This window comes from Spinacia oleracea, chromosome 2, assembly GCF_020520425.1.
Source record: "Spinacia oleracea cultivar Varoflay chromosome 2, BTI_SOV_V1, whole genome shotgun sequence".
NCBI lineage: Eukaryota > Viridiplantae > Streptophyta > Magnoliopsida > Caryophyllales > Amaranthaceae > Spinacia > Spinacia oleracea.
The window spans coordinates 79543189-79558374 of NC_079488.1; the positions used below are offsets into that span (position 1 = coordinate 79543189).

General features: G+C 33.5%; 2 protein-coding genes across 10 annotated transcripts; one reads left to right on the top strand and one right to left on the bottom strand.

The window, feature by feature from the left end:
• Nucleotides 1-5413: 5413 nt before the first annotated feature.
• Nucleotides 5414-5698, top strand: LOC110795022 (14-3-3-like protein). The gene has a single exon (XM_021999990.2). The coding sequence runs from the start codon at nucleotides 5414-5416 to the stop codon at nucleotides 5696-5698; it is 285 nt and encodes a 94-aa protein (XP_021855682.2).
• A 1112-nt stretch (nucleotides 5699-6810) lies between these two features.
• Nucleotides 6811-14292, bottom strand: LOC110795023 (uncharacterized). 9 transcript variants are annotated; one of them, XR_008928075.1, is made up of 5 exons: nucleotides 14066-14292; nucleotides 13312-13546; nucleotides 7618-7691; nucleotides 7468-7517; nucleotides 6811-7223 (listed from the first exon to the last, which is right to left on the bottom strand). XR_008928075.1 is itself a non-coding variant. In XM_056837109.1 (5 exons), the coding sequence occupies exons 2-5, from the start codon at nucleotides 13507-13509 to the stop codon at nucleotides 7127-7129; spliced, it is 411 nt and encodes a 136-aa protein (XP_056693087.1). In that variant the 5' UTR covers nucleotides 14066-14292; the 3' UTR covers nucleotides 6811-7126. The 9 variants fall into 9 exon arrangements, 3 of the variants coding, with proteins under 3 accessions (XP_056693087.1, XP_056693086.1, XP_056693088.1); XR_008928074.1 differs by having other exon boundaries at nucleotides 7618-7721; XR_008928073.1 differs by having other exon boundaries at nucleotides 7476-7517; nucleotides 7618-7721; nucleotides 9709-13546.
• Between the last annotated feature and the right edge of the window lie 894 nt (nucleotides 14293-15186).

Genomic DNA, 15186 nt, shown 5'->3' on the forward strand with positions numbered 1-15186 from the left:
TTTTTCATGAAATGCCCACGAGGTTTAACGAAATGCACCAAATACACCCGCGTGTTTCAAATTACATAATATACCCCTATTTAAACTTATTTGCACCAAATGCCCCTAGACTTAACGGAAGTCTAACACCGTTAGTCATTAGTTCGAATTAGCCCTTAATTAACTTAACGGTTTTTTCATGAAATGCTCCTGAGGTTTCACGAAATTCACCAAATACCCCTGCGCGTTTCAAAATACATAATATACCCCTATTTAAACTTAAAGTGCACCAAATACCCTTGTATTTAACGACCGTTAGTTCTCCGTTAGCTTTAATTTACGATTATACCCTTATTTACCTAATATTCTATATTTTAACTTAAAAAAATAAATCTCATTTCTTCTCTCTCCTCTCATCTCCTAGTTCTAACCCATCTTCGATCTCACCCCCAATTCATCAATAGCCATTGATTCACCTCAAACTATCCAGAAATACAAGCCTCTTCTTCCGGTGATTGGGTAGTGCAGGTGGTGGGAAGTCCGGCGAATCCACCATTTCCGCCGATGAAGGTTGAAGACTTGAAGGCTGGCGGCGAGAAGAGATCGAGGAAGTCCGACGAATCCATTTTACTGGACAAATTCATTGGGAGGAGAGGATTAAGCGCGACGGAAGAGAATGAAGGAGAAGACGGCGACGCCTTCTCAATTCTCTCTCCTCAAACCACCTCCTTCTCCCTACCAAACTCCAGACGGAGGAACCCTGACCCGAATGCTTTCCTGGGTCGTTAATTTTTGCTTGAAGTGAGAAACAATGTCGCCTTTAGAAGGATCTCGGGAAGAGAATGTGTACTTGGCCAAATTGGCTGAGCAAGCTGAAGGTATAAGAAGCTTTTTGGTAATACATTGCGATCTAAGACCTTGCAAATTGCAATTGCATTATTATAATTTCGAACGGAACCACTCAACACTATTTTGATCAAATATCACGTTCGAAAAGCTAATTGGTTTGCAAGGGATTGGCAGGCTTTTCAATGTCATTTTGTGTGTATTTTGCTAAAGGGATTGAATGATAATCCTCTGTGTGTATTTTGGGAAAAAACAGAATAAAAATGTTCAATGTTCACTTTTTTAATGTGAATTTCCTGATCAAATGACTTGCAGCACTTTGAGAAGATCATCAAGATCAAACAAAACATGGATTGAGTGTTAATCCTTTGTGTATATTTTGTTAAAATCAGAATAAAAGTGCTCAGCATTCACTTTTTTAATTTGAAATTTCTGGTCATATGAGGTGCAAGAAGTCAGTTCTTAAGAGTGAGATTTTGTTTTTTTTTATAATATAAGGGATTGGGTGTCAATCCATTGTGTATATTTTGCGAAAAACAGATTAAAACTTTTAATGGGAATTTCTTGATCAAATGAGGAGCAGAACTTTGAGAAGATCAGAGTAAATCCTTAGTTTGCGTTTTCTCAAAAGAAAATGAAACTTCATCATATGTTATTCCATATAAATTTCCAACACACTCTTGTGCGGCAAGTGAAGGATTAAACTAAAATAAAAGGCTTGCGATCTAGGACAAGGAATAACAGGGGTTTGTCAAGTTTGCAAAGTCATACAACCGAAGGCTTTCACAAGCATTGCCTTCTTCTAATACTTTTTGTTTGTAGCAAAGTGTTCACAAATGCGTTCTGCTCCCTTGATTTTTTTTCTTTATTCTATACTTCCAGTAGTTCCGTCTTCCGATATCAACCAACCATGGAAAAGTGTTTGGGACAGATTAGGGAAGCCACAAAAAGATGTGCCATCCAAAAGCCAGATTGCTGATGTTTGTCCAGGAGACAAAGCTCATTGCAATATAAGTTGGACTGACCAAAATTCAGCTTTGATTCCTAAACCTTATGCACAAATAGATTATGGCAATCAAAGTTTTTGTAAAGTTACTATGCAAATTAATCATCTTTTATGGAATATAATCCCTATTTACTGCTCTAATTTGTTACAAACAGCTCTGATTAGAACTGCAAAGCCGTAAGATTTAAATTATGCAGTTTAAAAGCAGTTTGGGTATTTGGTGCAAACAAGTTTACAAATAGGTGTATATTGTGCAAAAAGTGTATAAATAGGTGCATTTGGTGAATTATAAACATGACTTAACGGAGGACTAACGGAAAGTCAAAATAGGGGTATTTGGTGAACAATAGGAAAAAAATAGGGGTATATTATGTATTTTGAAACGCGCAGGGGTATTTGGTGAATTTCGTGAAACCTCAGGGGTATTTCATGAAAAAACCGTTAACTTAATTAATTAATAATTAACTAATTAACTCCATTTTTCATTTTCTTTAATTTTTTTTTTCCTCTTTTCAATCACCTATTCCTTCTCTTCTGGTTCGAGAATCTCAACACCATTAGAAACTGAATTTGAAAATCCCTTAAATCCTCATCCATTGACAAATCCTCAAAAAATTGAAACCTTGAAAACCCAGATTCAATCTTCAAGAACAAAAACCAAGAAGAAGTCGAAACCAGCCTTAAAGACGCAAGCCAAGATCTCTCACTCTTCAAGTTCAAATCCAGTGTCGTCGTTGTGCTCGTTCTCTTCATGGTTTTTTGATTGCTCAATTCATAGTTCGATGGTAAAGCCGTGGCTAAAATCCCATTCGTAACACAATTTATGGAAATTGAAGAACAGACTCAAGAACAATAGAAAATGAATTCGAAATTTCTGAATTCTAATCCTATAATCGAAAATCTAAAAACCAAAATAGAATTACTAGGTTCTCTAATCTCTACTAATCGCTGCTGCTATATCTCATAATTACGATGTTGCTGCTGCTATGTGCGAACAGAATCAAAACAAAAAAAAAATCCAGAAAGAAGGCAAGGAAAAACGAAGAAGAAGAAGAAAACTGAAGAACGAAAAACTGAAATTCTAGCTACAAAATTAACTTTTTCCTCTTCTCTTCTCTAATTCTATGTGCTGCTGTCCTATACTTCCACCAACATATAATTCGCATTTCTAGAAATCGAATTGAGACAATTTGGGGAAAAAAATTGAGAATTTAGATTGAAGATTTTTTGTACGGGAGTTAGATTGAAGATTTTTTGTACGGGAGTTAGATTGAAGCGGAGCTCGGTGGTGGTGTGGGCGGAGGTCGGTGGGGCGGAAGTCGGTGGTCGGTGGGACGGAAGTCGGTGGTCGATGGTGGTGGAACCAGGAGGGAAGGGGATGGATTGTTGTTGAGCTTGTTGAACCAGAAGAGAAGGAAGGGGGTGAGTGAAAATAAAGAAAAAAGAGAAAAAAAATTAAATTAAAGAAAATGCATAATGGAGTAAATTATTAATTAGGGGTTAATTATTAATCAATTAGGTTGATTAAGGGATAATTCAAACTAATGACTAACGGTGTTAGACTTCCGTTAAGTCTAAGGACATTTGGTTCAAATAAGTTTAAATAGGGGTATATTATGTAATTTGAAACACGCGAGTGTATTTGGTGCATTTCGTTAAACCTCAGGGGCATTTCATGAAAAAACCGTTTAGTTTAGGTATGTTACTTTTATAGTTTATACATGTTACTTTTTTTATACGGAGTAGTTTTAGGGGAGATACCTTCTTAGTTTAGGTATGTTGCTTCTATAGTTTAGAAATGTTACTTCTTTTTTAATAATTTTAGAGGAGGTATTTTTTTTAGTTTAGGTATGTTACTTCTATAGTTTAGACATGTTACTTTTTTTTATAATTTTAGATGAGGTACTTTTTTAGTTTAGGTATGTTACTTCTATAGTTTAGACATGTTACTTTTTTATATATATAATTTTTGAGGAAATACTTTTTTAGTTTAGGTATGTTACTTCTATAGTTTAGATCTGTTACTTTTTTTAGATAGTTTTAGAGGGGGTACACTATTGGTTTCGCGCTCGTCACACCATCAAGTTGATGGTGTGACTGGTCTCACAGGAGACGCGCTGAATAATATACGTTTTGACAACTGCCTATCTTTTTATCTCGCACTTTCTCCCTTTTTTTTCACCATTTTAGGTTGCCATAAAATTTAAGAAAACTAGATTAGATTCTGTTCACGTACGGATTTTGATCATTTTTTTCACAAAATATTAAACTGAATATCCCAAACTACTGCATAGTTATAACATTTTTAATATACTCATTTAAATTTATTCATCTAATATGCATATTTAAAATGCTAATATGGTAATTTGACCAAAATATTGAGTGATATATTTTCCATTATTAATATAGCGATTTGACTAAAATATTACCAATTTAGAATAATTATTATTACGTCGTATCTATTATTGCCATAATTTATAAACTAAATTTTGTTTTCATACATAAATAGTTTATAAAAAGGTATAGAATAAAAATAAAATAAAACAAATACTCTTTTTTGGGAAAGTGGTTTTTGGCGGAAAAAATCGCACCAGGAATTAACACGTGTCATTCCTGGTGTCTCTTTTAATATATAGTAATAGATTGCAAACATTAAAATTGTTCATATGATAACAAACAACAAAAGAGAGTAAAAATGTTAGGTAATGGTAAATGTGAAATGTGAGTATATGGTCTGTATACCTTCCAAAAAACATATGTATACCTTCCAAAAAAACATATGTATACCTTCCATGAAAGGAAATTGGTGCAACTAATATCAATTTTCATAAACGAAAAATGGTGTAAGTAAAAAAATAAAGGAAAACACTTAAAAGTTGAAAATGTCTTTCTTTTAAAAAAAAAAATACAAGACTTTGTTGCGTAATTTTGAACTCAATACTTGTCTTCGTAATAAACCGGGAATAGAATTTTCGGATATTTCATGAAATATCCCCGAGTTTTCAGAAAATTCACCAAATGTCCTCAAGTTTCAATAATACATAAAAATACCCCTATTTCAAAACTTAATACCCCACATATATACCCTTGATGATGTCATCAGCCCTTAATCAACTCAATTAACCCATTAACCCACCTTTTAACCCATTAACCCAAATTTCTTTTCCCAATTTTCCTTTTTTTTTCTCTTTTTCCTTCTTCTTCCCCCTTCTTCCCTGCAAATGCCCCCTTCTTCTTCCCTGCAAATTCTTTCCCCCTTCTTCTCCCATGGAAATGCTTTTCCTTTCCACCGCAACCACCGCCACAACCTCGCCATTGCAGAAATCAGAACCCTAAATCATTCTCAGAAATTCATTCTACATACACTGTAAGTTCTTCAATTCAAAGGAAAAATCAAATTGAAGTTTCAAAAAATCGAACAATCCCCTTTTCCTAAATGGAAGAATTGGGCGACAACGGAAAACCCAGGAAACTCATCGCCACTACCTCTCTCCAAAAAAACAACCAACAATGGTGTCCTCAGCTCTGGAAGAGAGCGTTTACATGGCGAAACTCGCATAACAATTGGAGCTTTACGAGGAGATGGTTGAGTTCATGGAGAAGGTGGTTACCGCGGCGTCGGAAGGGGAGGAGCTCACGGTGGAGGAGCAAAACCTCCTCTCCGTCGTCTACAAAAATGTCATCAGGGCTCGTCGTTCGATCAAGCAGAAGGAGGAGAGTCGCGGCAACGAAGACCACATCTCTGTCGTTCGCGACTACAGATCTCGCATCGAGAATGAGCTCTCTGACATTTGCGATGGAATCTTGAAGCTTCTAAATACTAAGCTTGTTCCTGCTGCAAGTTTCGGTGATTCCAAGGTGTTGTAGGGGAGGTGGGAAGGAAACGAGAATGGCAGTGGGCAAGGGGGGCAGCCATGAAAAAATCCCTCTCTCTCGCCGGAAAATCAAAATCCGGTAGAATCCTTGAGTTGGGTTAATGGAAGAAGGAAGGGGAGAGAAAAAAAAAAGGGTGGGTCAATGGGTTAATGGGGATTAGGGGGGTAATTAGGGATTAGGGAGGTTAATTAGGAATTAGAAGGGTAATTAGATCGTAATTGGTTGATTATGAGGATGATGACGTCATGAAAGGATATTTGGGGTATTAAGTCATTTGTGAGGGGTATTTTATGTATTTCTGAAACTTGATGGACGTTTGGTGAATTACTCTAAAACTCGGGAGTATTTCATGAAATATCCGTAGAATTTTCTTGTTATCATATGAACAATTATAGTTTCATAACCGGGTATTGACAATTCTAGTTTCGTAAAATTTTCTTCGTAATAAACCGGGTATAGAATTTAGTGTTCAAAACAAAATCTCTACGATGCACGGTTTATAAAATTTTCTTCGTAATAAATCAGGTATAGAATAAATATAAATTTATATTCACCTAGTATAGCATAATAAAATATCTATAATTTTGTATTCAAAATTACCTTATTTTATCTGTAATCAATTCTAGAAAATATATTTACTCAATATTTTAGTTAAATTGACATATTAAGCATATCAAATATTTTGGTCAAGTATTCATACACAATTATAAAATATATAATACGTATTAGAAAGAAAAATTAGCAATATAGATAATGTAATAGGGTTATTAAATGATTAAGTTGGTACGTTCAAGATTTATTAATTACGCATTACCTTTAATGGATAAATATTTCAGTTCAATATTTTATAAAATAATACGGAAATAATAATTTTCGAATATTTAATCTAGTTATTCACCTACATTTGTGCCAAATGAATGGTTACTCTATAGTCCTACTAGTCTTATATGCACACGATGCGTGCGAGAGTACATATCATCTCTATTATATGATACAATAGTACTCCGTATCTCTATTACTCTATATCACCTATAATGCGCCCTTATTTGAAAATAAACTTGTAAAAGCTTTACCATCAGGAAAAACTTAGCTTAAAAAGCGAGTGACATCCAAATATCAGATAACTTATACGGAGTAATGTTATACCGACATTTACATAAAGGTACTGTCAACTGGGTCAAGGTAGCTAGTTGACATGTCGTTATATTATTGTTCAAGTGTTAAGCCCAAATCTTACTTGCTCAACTTTCTGAAAATACAAAAATATTGAAAATTGTACTTCTAAGGATCAACATAATTAGAATCCCTATAAAAACGCCTCATACCCATGATTTGTTCCTCCGTCATCTCTATTTTAACACCGGCTTCGAGTTCTCGGCGTGGAATGATTTGCAAAGCAATGATCTCTAGCTAGCTTCCCTAATCTTCTTCTTCTCCATATTTATCTCTAATTGTACTACCTCCATTAATAAGTTCTTCCCACCACCATATTCTTCCTTCTTCTTCAGAAATTTCCCTAAAAAATACATTACTTAAATGAAAATTAAGAAAATTTTCAACCTTTACATGCATTAACCATTTGAATTATAAAGATTCTTTTGGGGTTTAGCAAATTATCAATAAAAAATTGAAAACTAAAGAATATGTTTAACAAATTAGCAAGAAAAGTTTGAATCATAAAAAATAAATACTACTACTGAAATTGAAAAACAAAATACTTAGAAATTGAAAAACAAAATACTTTAGAAATTGAAAAACACCTCAGAACCTGAGTTTGGTACGACACCAATGCATGCGCTTCGCATTGTACCTTCAAATTTCAAAATAAAGTCAACAAATGAGTGAATATTCACCCAAATCAACTAATAAGAATCAAAAGAAAAAAAGACTAATTAATGGAGAAATTATACCTGATAGTGTTGTCGCTACGCACACGCATCCGGTGTGGGATGGAGCGATTCTCCCTCATCTTCTTCGTGAGCTTCTACATTATTATGAACGACTTGAGAGACGGCTTCCATCAAAACGAAAGAAAAATTAACATCGAGATTAAAGTGATTGATTACATCAATTTCAGTAGTAGTTCTAAAGGGAATATAGCTAGAGTTCTGGGTTTTTTTTGGGTTCAATAACTTGAATTGTAGAATTTTAAAAAAATAACCTTGCATTTGCAAACTGTGATCAACCAATAATGTGGAAATTGTTGAATGGAATTGGGGTTTTCCTGTAAATATTGTCTTTGATGAGAGATAAAGTAAATATTTAGGTTTTGAAGAATTGATTTGCGAGAAAACATTGGAAGTTATCAAGGAAGGAGAGAACAAAGTGAAGGAAACGGAAGTGACGAATTATATGATTGGTGGGGTTAATTGATTGATTGGTGGGGTTAATTGACGTATTATATGATTGGTTGGGTTAATTGACTGAATCAGTAGATAATTAGTGGGTCAATTGATTGATTAGTGAGGTTAATTGACTGAATTAATTGATTGGTGGGGTTAATTGACGAATTATATTGATTGGTGGCGTTAATTGACGCTGATTGGTGGGGTTAATTGACTGAATCGGTAGATAATTGATGGGGTTAATTGATTGATTGATTGGTGGAGTTAATTGACTGAATTAATTGATTGGTGGGGTTAATTGAAGAATTATATGATTGGTAGGGGTAGTTGACTAAATAACAGCAAGATTTTTTTTCTTTTCTGATAGCTCATAATGTTGAGTTAATGGTTCTGTAACGCCGAATCAGTTTTTAAAATGAATTTTCCTTATTCAATAAATTTTCAGTTTTTAAAATGAATAATTATTCATCTTTTTAAATCAATAACTAACTAGCTTTTTAAATCAATAAATAATCAGATTTTGAGTTGAATGAAACTGTGAGAGTATGGAGGATAGTTTAGTCTTTTAGATAGGGGACTCCAAAAGTGTGATTATTAAATGCCCTCGTATCCTTCCTTATAGAATAGAGATTCATAAAGGACAAAAAAATGAATTTACTCATATACCCCCACCTCTTCACTTATAGAAATAGAGATACGTGCGAATGCAAGCAAACCAAAAAAATCTCTATTATATAAAGGAACAGCTGGGGTTAATTTGGTAATCACGTTTTCGTGTCCCCTTTAAAAAAAGTCCATTATACCCTTATTAACCGAAAAAAAAGAAAAACCTCTGCAGTAACTTCAACGTCCTGGAAAAAAAAGAAAAACCTCTGCACTAAACCTAACTCCCAGTTGAGTTCTCACTCGCCGCTTTTCCAGTTTCATTCTCTTCTCAAAGATTCGGTAAATTCGTATTAAATCTTATATTCTTATTCGTTTGATCTTTGTGTTATTGAGGTTTTTTAATCATCAATTGGTGGAAATGGAGAAGGAGGCGGCATCAGTCAGCCCTTTTCACGTTGAATCTCTTCAAAAATCAAAACTCTCATCATCATCTTACCAGTTGAGTTTCCCAATTTCTTATTTTCGATTAATTAGGGTTTCAATTTGTCTTTGCTTATGTAAATTTCGTGTTATGTGAATTTGGAATTTTTTTTTGGGGTGAAGTTTTTACAGAGGCAATGGCTTCTTCATCAGGTATGAAACTATGAATATCCTCTTACCATTTTTTTTAATTGCTAATTTGATTTTGTCAATCAATTGAAAAAAATACATTCTTATTTCTAATTCTTCATGTATTCGGTCAATTTGATTCATTTTCTCATCTGGGTATTTCTTAACAAAAAAAACCCAATTACTTTGAGTTTATGATTTTTTAGCTGATCACTATGAAATTTGGATATACAATTTGTAAAATTGATGGGATTTTGTGTATTGCAGACTTAAATTCTCCAATTGTGGCGGAGTTAGAGGGTCAGATCCATTACTCTGAGAATTACTTTGATGATACTTACAAATATAGGTATGGATTTTGAATTTGAATAATAAAATATTTGGGGAATTTTTTTTTTCTGTTTTGATAAGAATTTTTAATAGAGATGAATATCCTCTTACCATTTGTGCGGTGGAGCAGATGTGGTGCCCGGATGCAGGTGATAATAATAAGTGAAGTGAAAAAGCTATCACAAAGAAGAGGAGTGAGAAAGACATGGTAGTTTTAGAATGTGGTCATGAATATTGAAGATCTGATCTAAGTGGAGGAGAGAGAGAGAGCGTGTGTCTGGGTGTGTGACACTTACAGAATTTATAGGAGTTGTTTTTTTCTAGAGAGAGAAAGGGTGAATGAGGAGACAGGAAGGGGACGATCACGTGAAGGGAAGGGACACAAATGTTGAAATCAAAGGGGGTTTTTTTTTTGTTCTTTTTCTTTAGAGTACTTTTTACTTTGATACTTCATATATTGTGTAGTCTTTGTTTATTGTTTTGGTATTTTGTTTAAGCTTCTCTAGAAATTAAGGTACCCTCGAGTTAGGTGATTGTGAAGTTAGACTTCGTGAGGGGTTGATGGGGGGAGTGTTAAAAGGAGTTCTAGGTACTAACTGGGTCGTGAACTAATCAAGTTTAACACAATTTCATGATCTGAGTGTGATTGTACTCGATTTAACAAAAAATTGTGAACGAGTTCGAATGTTACGTGACTAATTGTTGATGATTTGTTGAATCGTAGTGAACTATGGAGTAATCTCTATTGTATAAGGGAACACGTGGTGTAAATTTAGTAATTGTACTTTTGATGTCCCCTATGGATAGACTAAATTACCGACACTTTCACAATTTAATTCAATTGAAAAGCTGATTATTTAGTGGATTGCACTAAAAAATCAAAAACCCTGAGAAATAAACGCCTAAAAGCTTCCTTATGGCCCATAACAACAAAAGTAAATAAAAGAATAATGTTATTTTGATTGAGAATCATAAAATTAGGAAAGTAAGTGAACTTTATGGAAAGTCACCTATAATGTTATTTTCTCATCAGATATTTTATATTCTTTTTTCTCCCTTATAATATTATTTCCTTCTCTAAATTATTAGTAAATTGTTATTTACTTATCGAATTTATATTTCTTCCATTAAAATGTGTCTTAATAGTGTTTTCCTTTCTACTTGCAGACGAGCTGTTATTAAATTAACAATTTGGAATGATTTTGTACACGTTCTTAATCCAGAAAATTCTTATAATGTTAATTATGTGTTGCACATCGATTAGGCGGAGGAGTGCATATGGTTAGACAAGTACATTGCGAGCAAGATTAAAAAAGTGAAACAAACTATTTTATACGTTTAATTACTTTACTTTGGTACTAAGATTTTGATTCTTTTTCATGTAAGGGCATGAGTATTACATTGTTACACTATTTATATTGCAAGATTGATGTATTGTATGATTTATATCCCCTTATTGTTTTAAAATATGAACTTACCGAATGATTTTTTAGTGTCTAATATTTGTTGTGATTAGTACGTTATAATAACACAACTTTAAGTTTTTATATAATTTCGCACGCATCACATGCATATAAGACTAGTAATAAAGTAAAGCAACCTGTTCAGAGAGAAATAAAGAAAAAGCTAGCACGATGAAGAGCATCGATGTGAATGATACGAAGCGTTTCTTCAAACACGTCTTCTGCAACGATGAAATCACGGATCACAGTAAAACGTTTGTGCTCTCTCTCTCATCATTTAATTTAATTAAATAAATAATTCAAACCCCTCGATTTAGATTTGTTTACCCTAAAATTTATTTTTTGTTTGGTTATTTGTTAATGGTAGTCGATAGCACTATAGCAGTTTGCAGTTTCTAGATTATTTTTTGGGCTTTTCTTTTGTTTTTGCTCAGTAAGGTTTCAATTTAACGCTCCTTGATCGACTTGTCTGTCGCAAATTTTTGGCTATACCCGGGTACAGCCAAAGAACATAAAATTCCAGAAGAAAGAACAAAAAATACGATAATTATGAAAATTTGATGATGAATTTAAAAAACAACATGAAAGAACAAACAGTACAACAAGAAAGAACAAACAGTACAATAAGAATGAACAAACAGTACAATAAAAAAGAACAAACAGTCAACAAGAATGAACAAACAATATGAGCGTGTCGTTTTTGGGGGGTACAGCCAGAGCTGGCTGTACCCGGGTACAGCAGTTAGCGATTGCTTGTCTGTTGGTTGATCGCAGTTTTTAGGTTAAAATTGTGGCTTTTTCATTGTTTTTTAGGGTTTTCGTTTATGCGCGTTTTACCTTTGATGCGTTACTCCTTCCCTCTCCCAATTCTACATCTAAACCGTCCGTTTGGTTTTCTTAATTTAGGGTGATGAATATGAGCTTATTGCTCCTATGCTTAGCAATATTGTGCTGCTGCCTCATTCAGGGCACTCCTATGTTTTCCATGCTAACTTTTTTGCCAAATCCAAGGATGCTGATTCCCCTGTGGAGCTTTTCTATGCCGAGGTGGTGGCATTGAATCCTGGTCAAGGGAAAATCCTCAACTGCTGTATCTTGCCACCTCGGTTTAGTGGTTCTCCTTCAGGTACGGAGTAGTATTTTACCTATTTTGCAAACGTGGTCAATTGTCAATATGGCTCATTTTTTTTATCATTTAATTTGTTTATCCTTGCAGTTGTGACTCCTGTTCATCTTTTCCAGAGGGTTTTGCATCCTCAAGATGTAAACTGTACTCATTGCATGTATGGTCCGGGAACGGATTCTGATAGTGATTAGTATCCATGTTATTTTTCCTACTCCTTTTGAACCTTTTTGTTCTTTACGTTTGATGTTATTACGCGATTTAACGACTAATTAATGTGCAGTGAGATTGCTCAATTTTTCTTATTTAGACAAGGCAAATTACGTTTGTTTATTATATTTTATCAAAAATCTGACATTGGAAAAATGGAAAAGAATTAATGCCTCAATAATGGAAAAGCGCAAGAGAATGCCCAAATGAATTTAATTGGTTAAAATAATATTTACACTACAAAAAATTGTACCATTAATGACGGGAAACTTTAATTTGATTTCTACAATGGCAATTAAGGCCTGATTTTAAGGGTTGTTGAAACTTCAATTTGATTTTCCCTTTGAATTGAAGAACTTGCGATGTATCGAACTAGTTGAACGAATTTCTGGGAATGTTTTAGGGGCTTTGATTTCTGCAATGGCAAGGGTGTGGCGGTGGTTGAGGAGGAAAGGGAAAGCATTTGGAAGAAAATTCAGGGAAGAAAGAAAGAAGGGGGAGAGAGGAAAGACAAAAAAGGAAAAAGGAAAAAAATGGGTTGATGGGAAATAGGCATGGGTAGGTTAATGGTTTAAAAAGTGGGTTAATGGGTTAATTGAGTTAGTTAAGAGTTGATGACGTCATCAAGGGGCATTTGGGGTATTAAGTCATTTGTGAGGGGTATTTGGTGAATTATTGAAACTTGATGGGCATTTGGTGAATTAAGGAAAAACTGGGGGTATTTCATGAAATATCCGTAATAACAATAATAGCCTTGAATATTACACTCTTTATTGAAAATAACCAACCCTTTCTATTTTTTTTTTTAAATAATAGGATTTTTTGTCATTTACTACCTAAAAAGAATCAAATTTGTGTTTTACCACCTTAAAATCTCAAAGTTTTAAATTACCACCTAAAAAAAAAAAAATTCACCACCTGACTCGTTAACAGTTTCGTGAAGTCTGTTGATCTGCATTTGATCTGCTTATCATACAAGTTTGTTGTCTGATTTGTTGATATACCGTCTAATCTTCTCGTTTGTTGTCTAATCTGCTGTATGTACTGTCTGATTTGCTGCATATGTTGTGTCATTTGTTGTCTAAATTGATGTGTGATCTGTTTCAACTTCTCCATCTGTCTTATATAAGTCATTGTCTTATATAAATCTAGGCTGTAATTTAAGAGATGGAAACAAAATCACAAGCAAGTAAACATAAGCTTGGAGGTTTGATTTTTTGTTCCCATGGAAGCTTGAGTTATTGTAGAAAAAAAAACTATCATTATGATTTCAAAATTTCAAGTCAGAACCTGAACACTGAAACAAAAATTTGGAAAAGCATAACCAATGCTGCTGCTATGCTATGCAATAACTATTCAGCTGCCAACCACGAATGATTCCCTAACCTCAATTTATAAAAACATTAAGCATTCAACAAATCCCTAACCTCAATTTGTAAAAACATTAAGCATTCAACAAATCCCTAATTTGAATTTTATATGAACCCTAACTTTTTTTTTCGAAAATTTTAAGGTTAATTTCATTTATTGAATCAATAATTCAGCAAACCAAAATACAAAATTCACTTACCCAAACAATCTACACACAAATATTGGCTCAATTACTGTCAAAATTATCATCAAATTCAAAAAATACCTACGAAATTTGATGCATAAGGATCTAAATTCATACCTTATTGTACCTTGATTCTGCTTCTTTCGCCCAACAAATTGCTCGACAATAAAACCTTAATCAAATCCCTCAATCAATTTCAAGCTTCTTGATGCAATTTTTTTTATTAATTTGAAGATTTGATGAACACGGTTGTGAAGAACCAGTTGAAGAAAGTTCAAGTCGTGTATTTTATGAGAAATCGATGTACTACCGTTGGTAGTGGGCCCAACTTCACGGAACTGTTAATAGGTGGTGAAAAAAAAAATTAGGTGGCAATTTAAAACTTTGAGATTTTAAGGTGGTAAAACACAAATTTGGTTTTTTTTAGGTGGTAAATGACAAAAAATTCTAAACAATATGCAACTTTGAAAAAATAACATGCTCAATTTAATATAACTAAAACGGATTATTCATGAAATACCCTCGAGTTTTAGCATAATAGTATAGCACCCCGTGCGATGCACTGTTTACTAATTAAATACGAAATTCTTTGTACTAAATTTTAAAAAATAAAAATAAAAAATAAATTTAATTTAATTAGAAATAGTAGACACGGTACGTTAATAAATGAATCATTGATCTGTTATAGATTGTTGTTGGTTACGGAAAACATAATATCTAAAGGATCTTTGTTACTCCGTATAAGTTAACTCTCGAGAAAAAATGCGTCCAGTCTGTCCACTTAAAATGTCCTTTTTTTTGAGGAGAAAATGTCCTTACTTTTATTATTACTGTTTTCAATTTAATATTTTCATGTAATACGAAGTATATTATTAATTACGGATATTTCATGAAATACCCCCAAGTTTTGAATAATTCACCAAATGCCTACCAAGTACCAATAATTCACCAAACACCCCTGACAATTGACTTAATGCCCAAAATACCCTTACTGATAACGGTCTGTTAGTCCGTCGTTAGCCTAGTTTCATAATTCACCAAATGCCCCCTTTTTAAAACTTATTTCACCAAATACCCCTATTATTAAACTTTTTTTTTGCTAAGTAAGAAAGGATAATATTAACCACAAAACGATTACAAACTAGGCTAACTCCAAAGGAAAAGAACCAACTAGGTTGGACCCTTTCACTAAGGAGAGAGCAACACAACTATTACAAAGCTTAAAGAGTTAAAAACCA

What these genes read in the sequence shown, in the direction of transcription:
- LOC110795023 (XM_056837108.1), bottom strand. Translation starts at nt 13,527, where the DNA reads ATGACTTATATAAGACAGATGGAGAAGTTGAAACAGATCACACATCAA. An exon ending in CGTAGCGACAACACTATCAG is followed by an intron (nt 7,518 to 7,617) that starts GTATAATTTCTC and finishes TGAAATTTGAAG; the next exon opens with GTACAATGCGAAGCGCATGC. An exon ending in TGGTGTCGTACCAAACTCAG is followed by an intron (nt 7,224 to 7,475) that starts GTTCTGAGGTGT and finishes TGTATTTTTTAG; the next exon opens with GGAAATTTCTGAAGAAGAAG.
- LOC110795022 (XM_021999990.2), top strand. Translation starts at nt 5,414, where the DNA reads ATGGTTGAGTTCATGGAGAAGGTGGTTACCGCGGCGTCGGAAGGGGAG.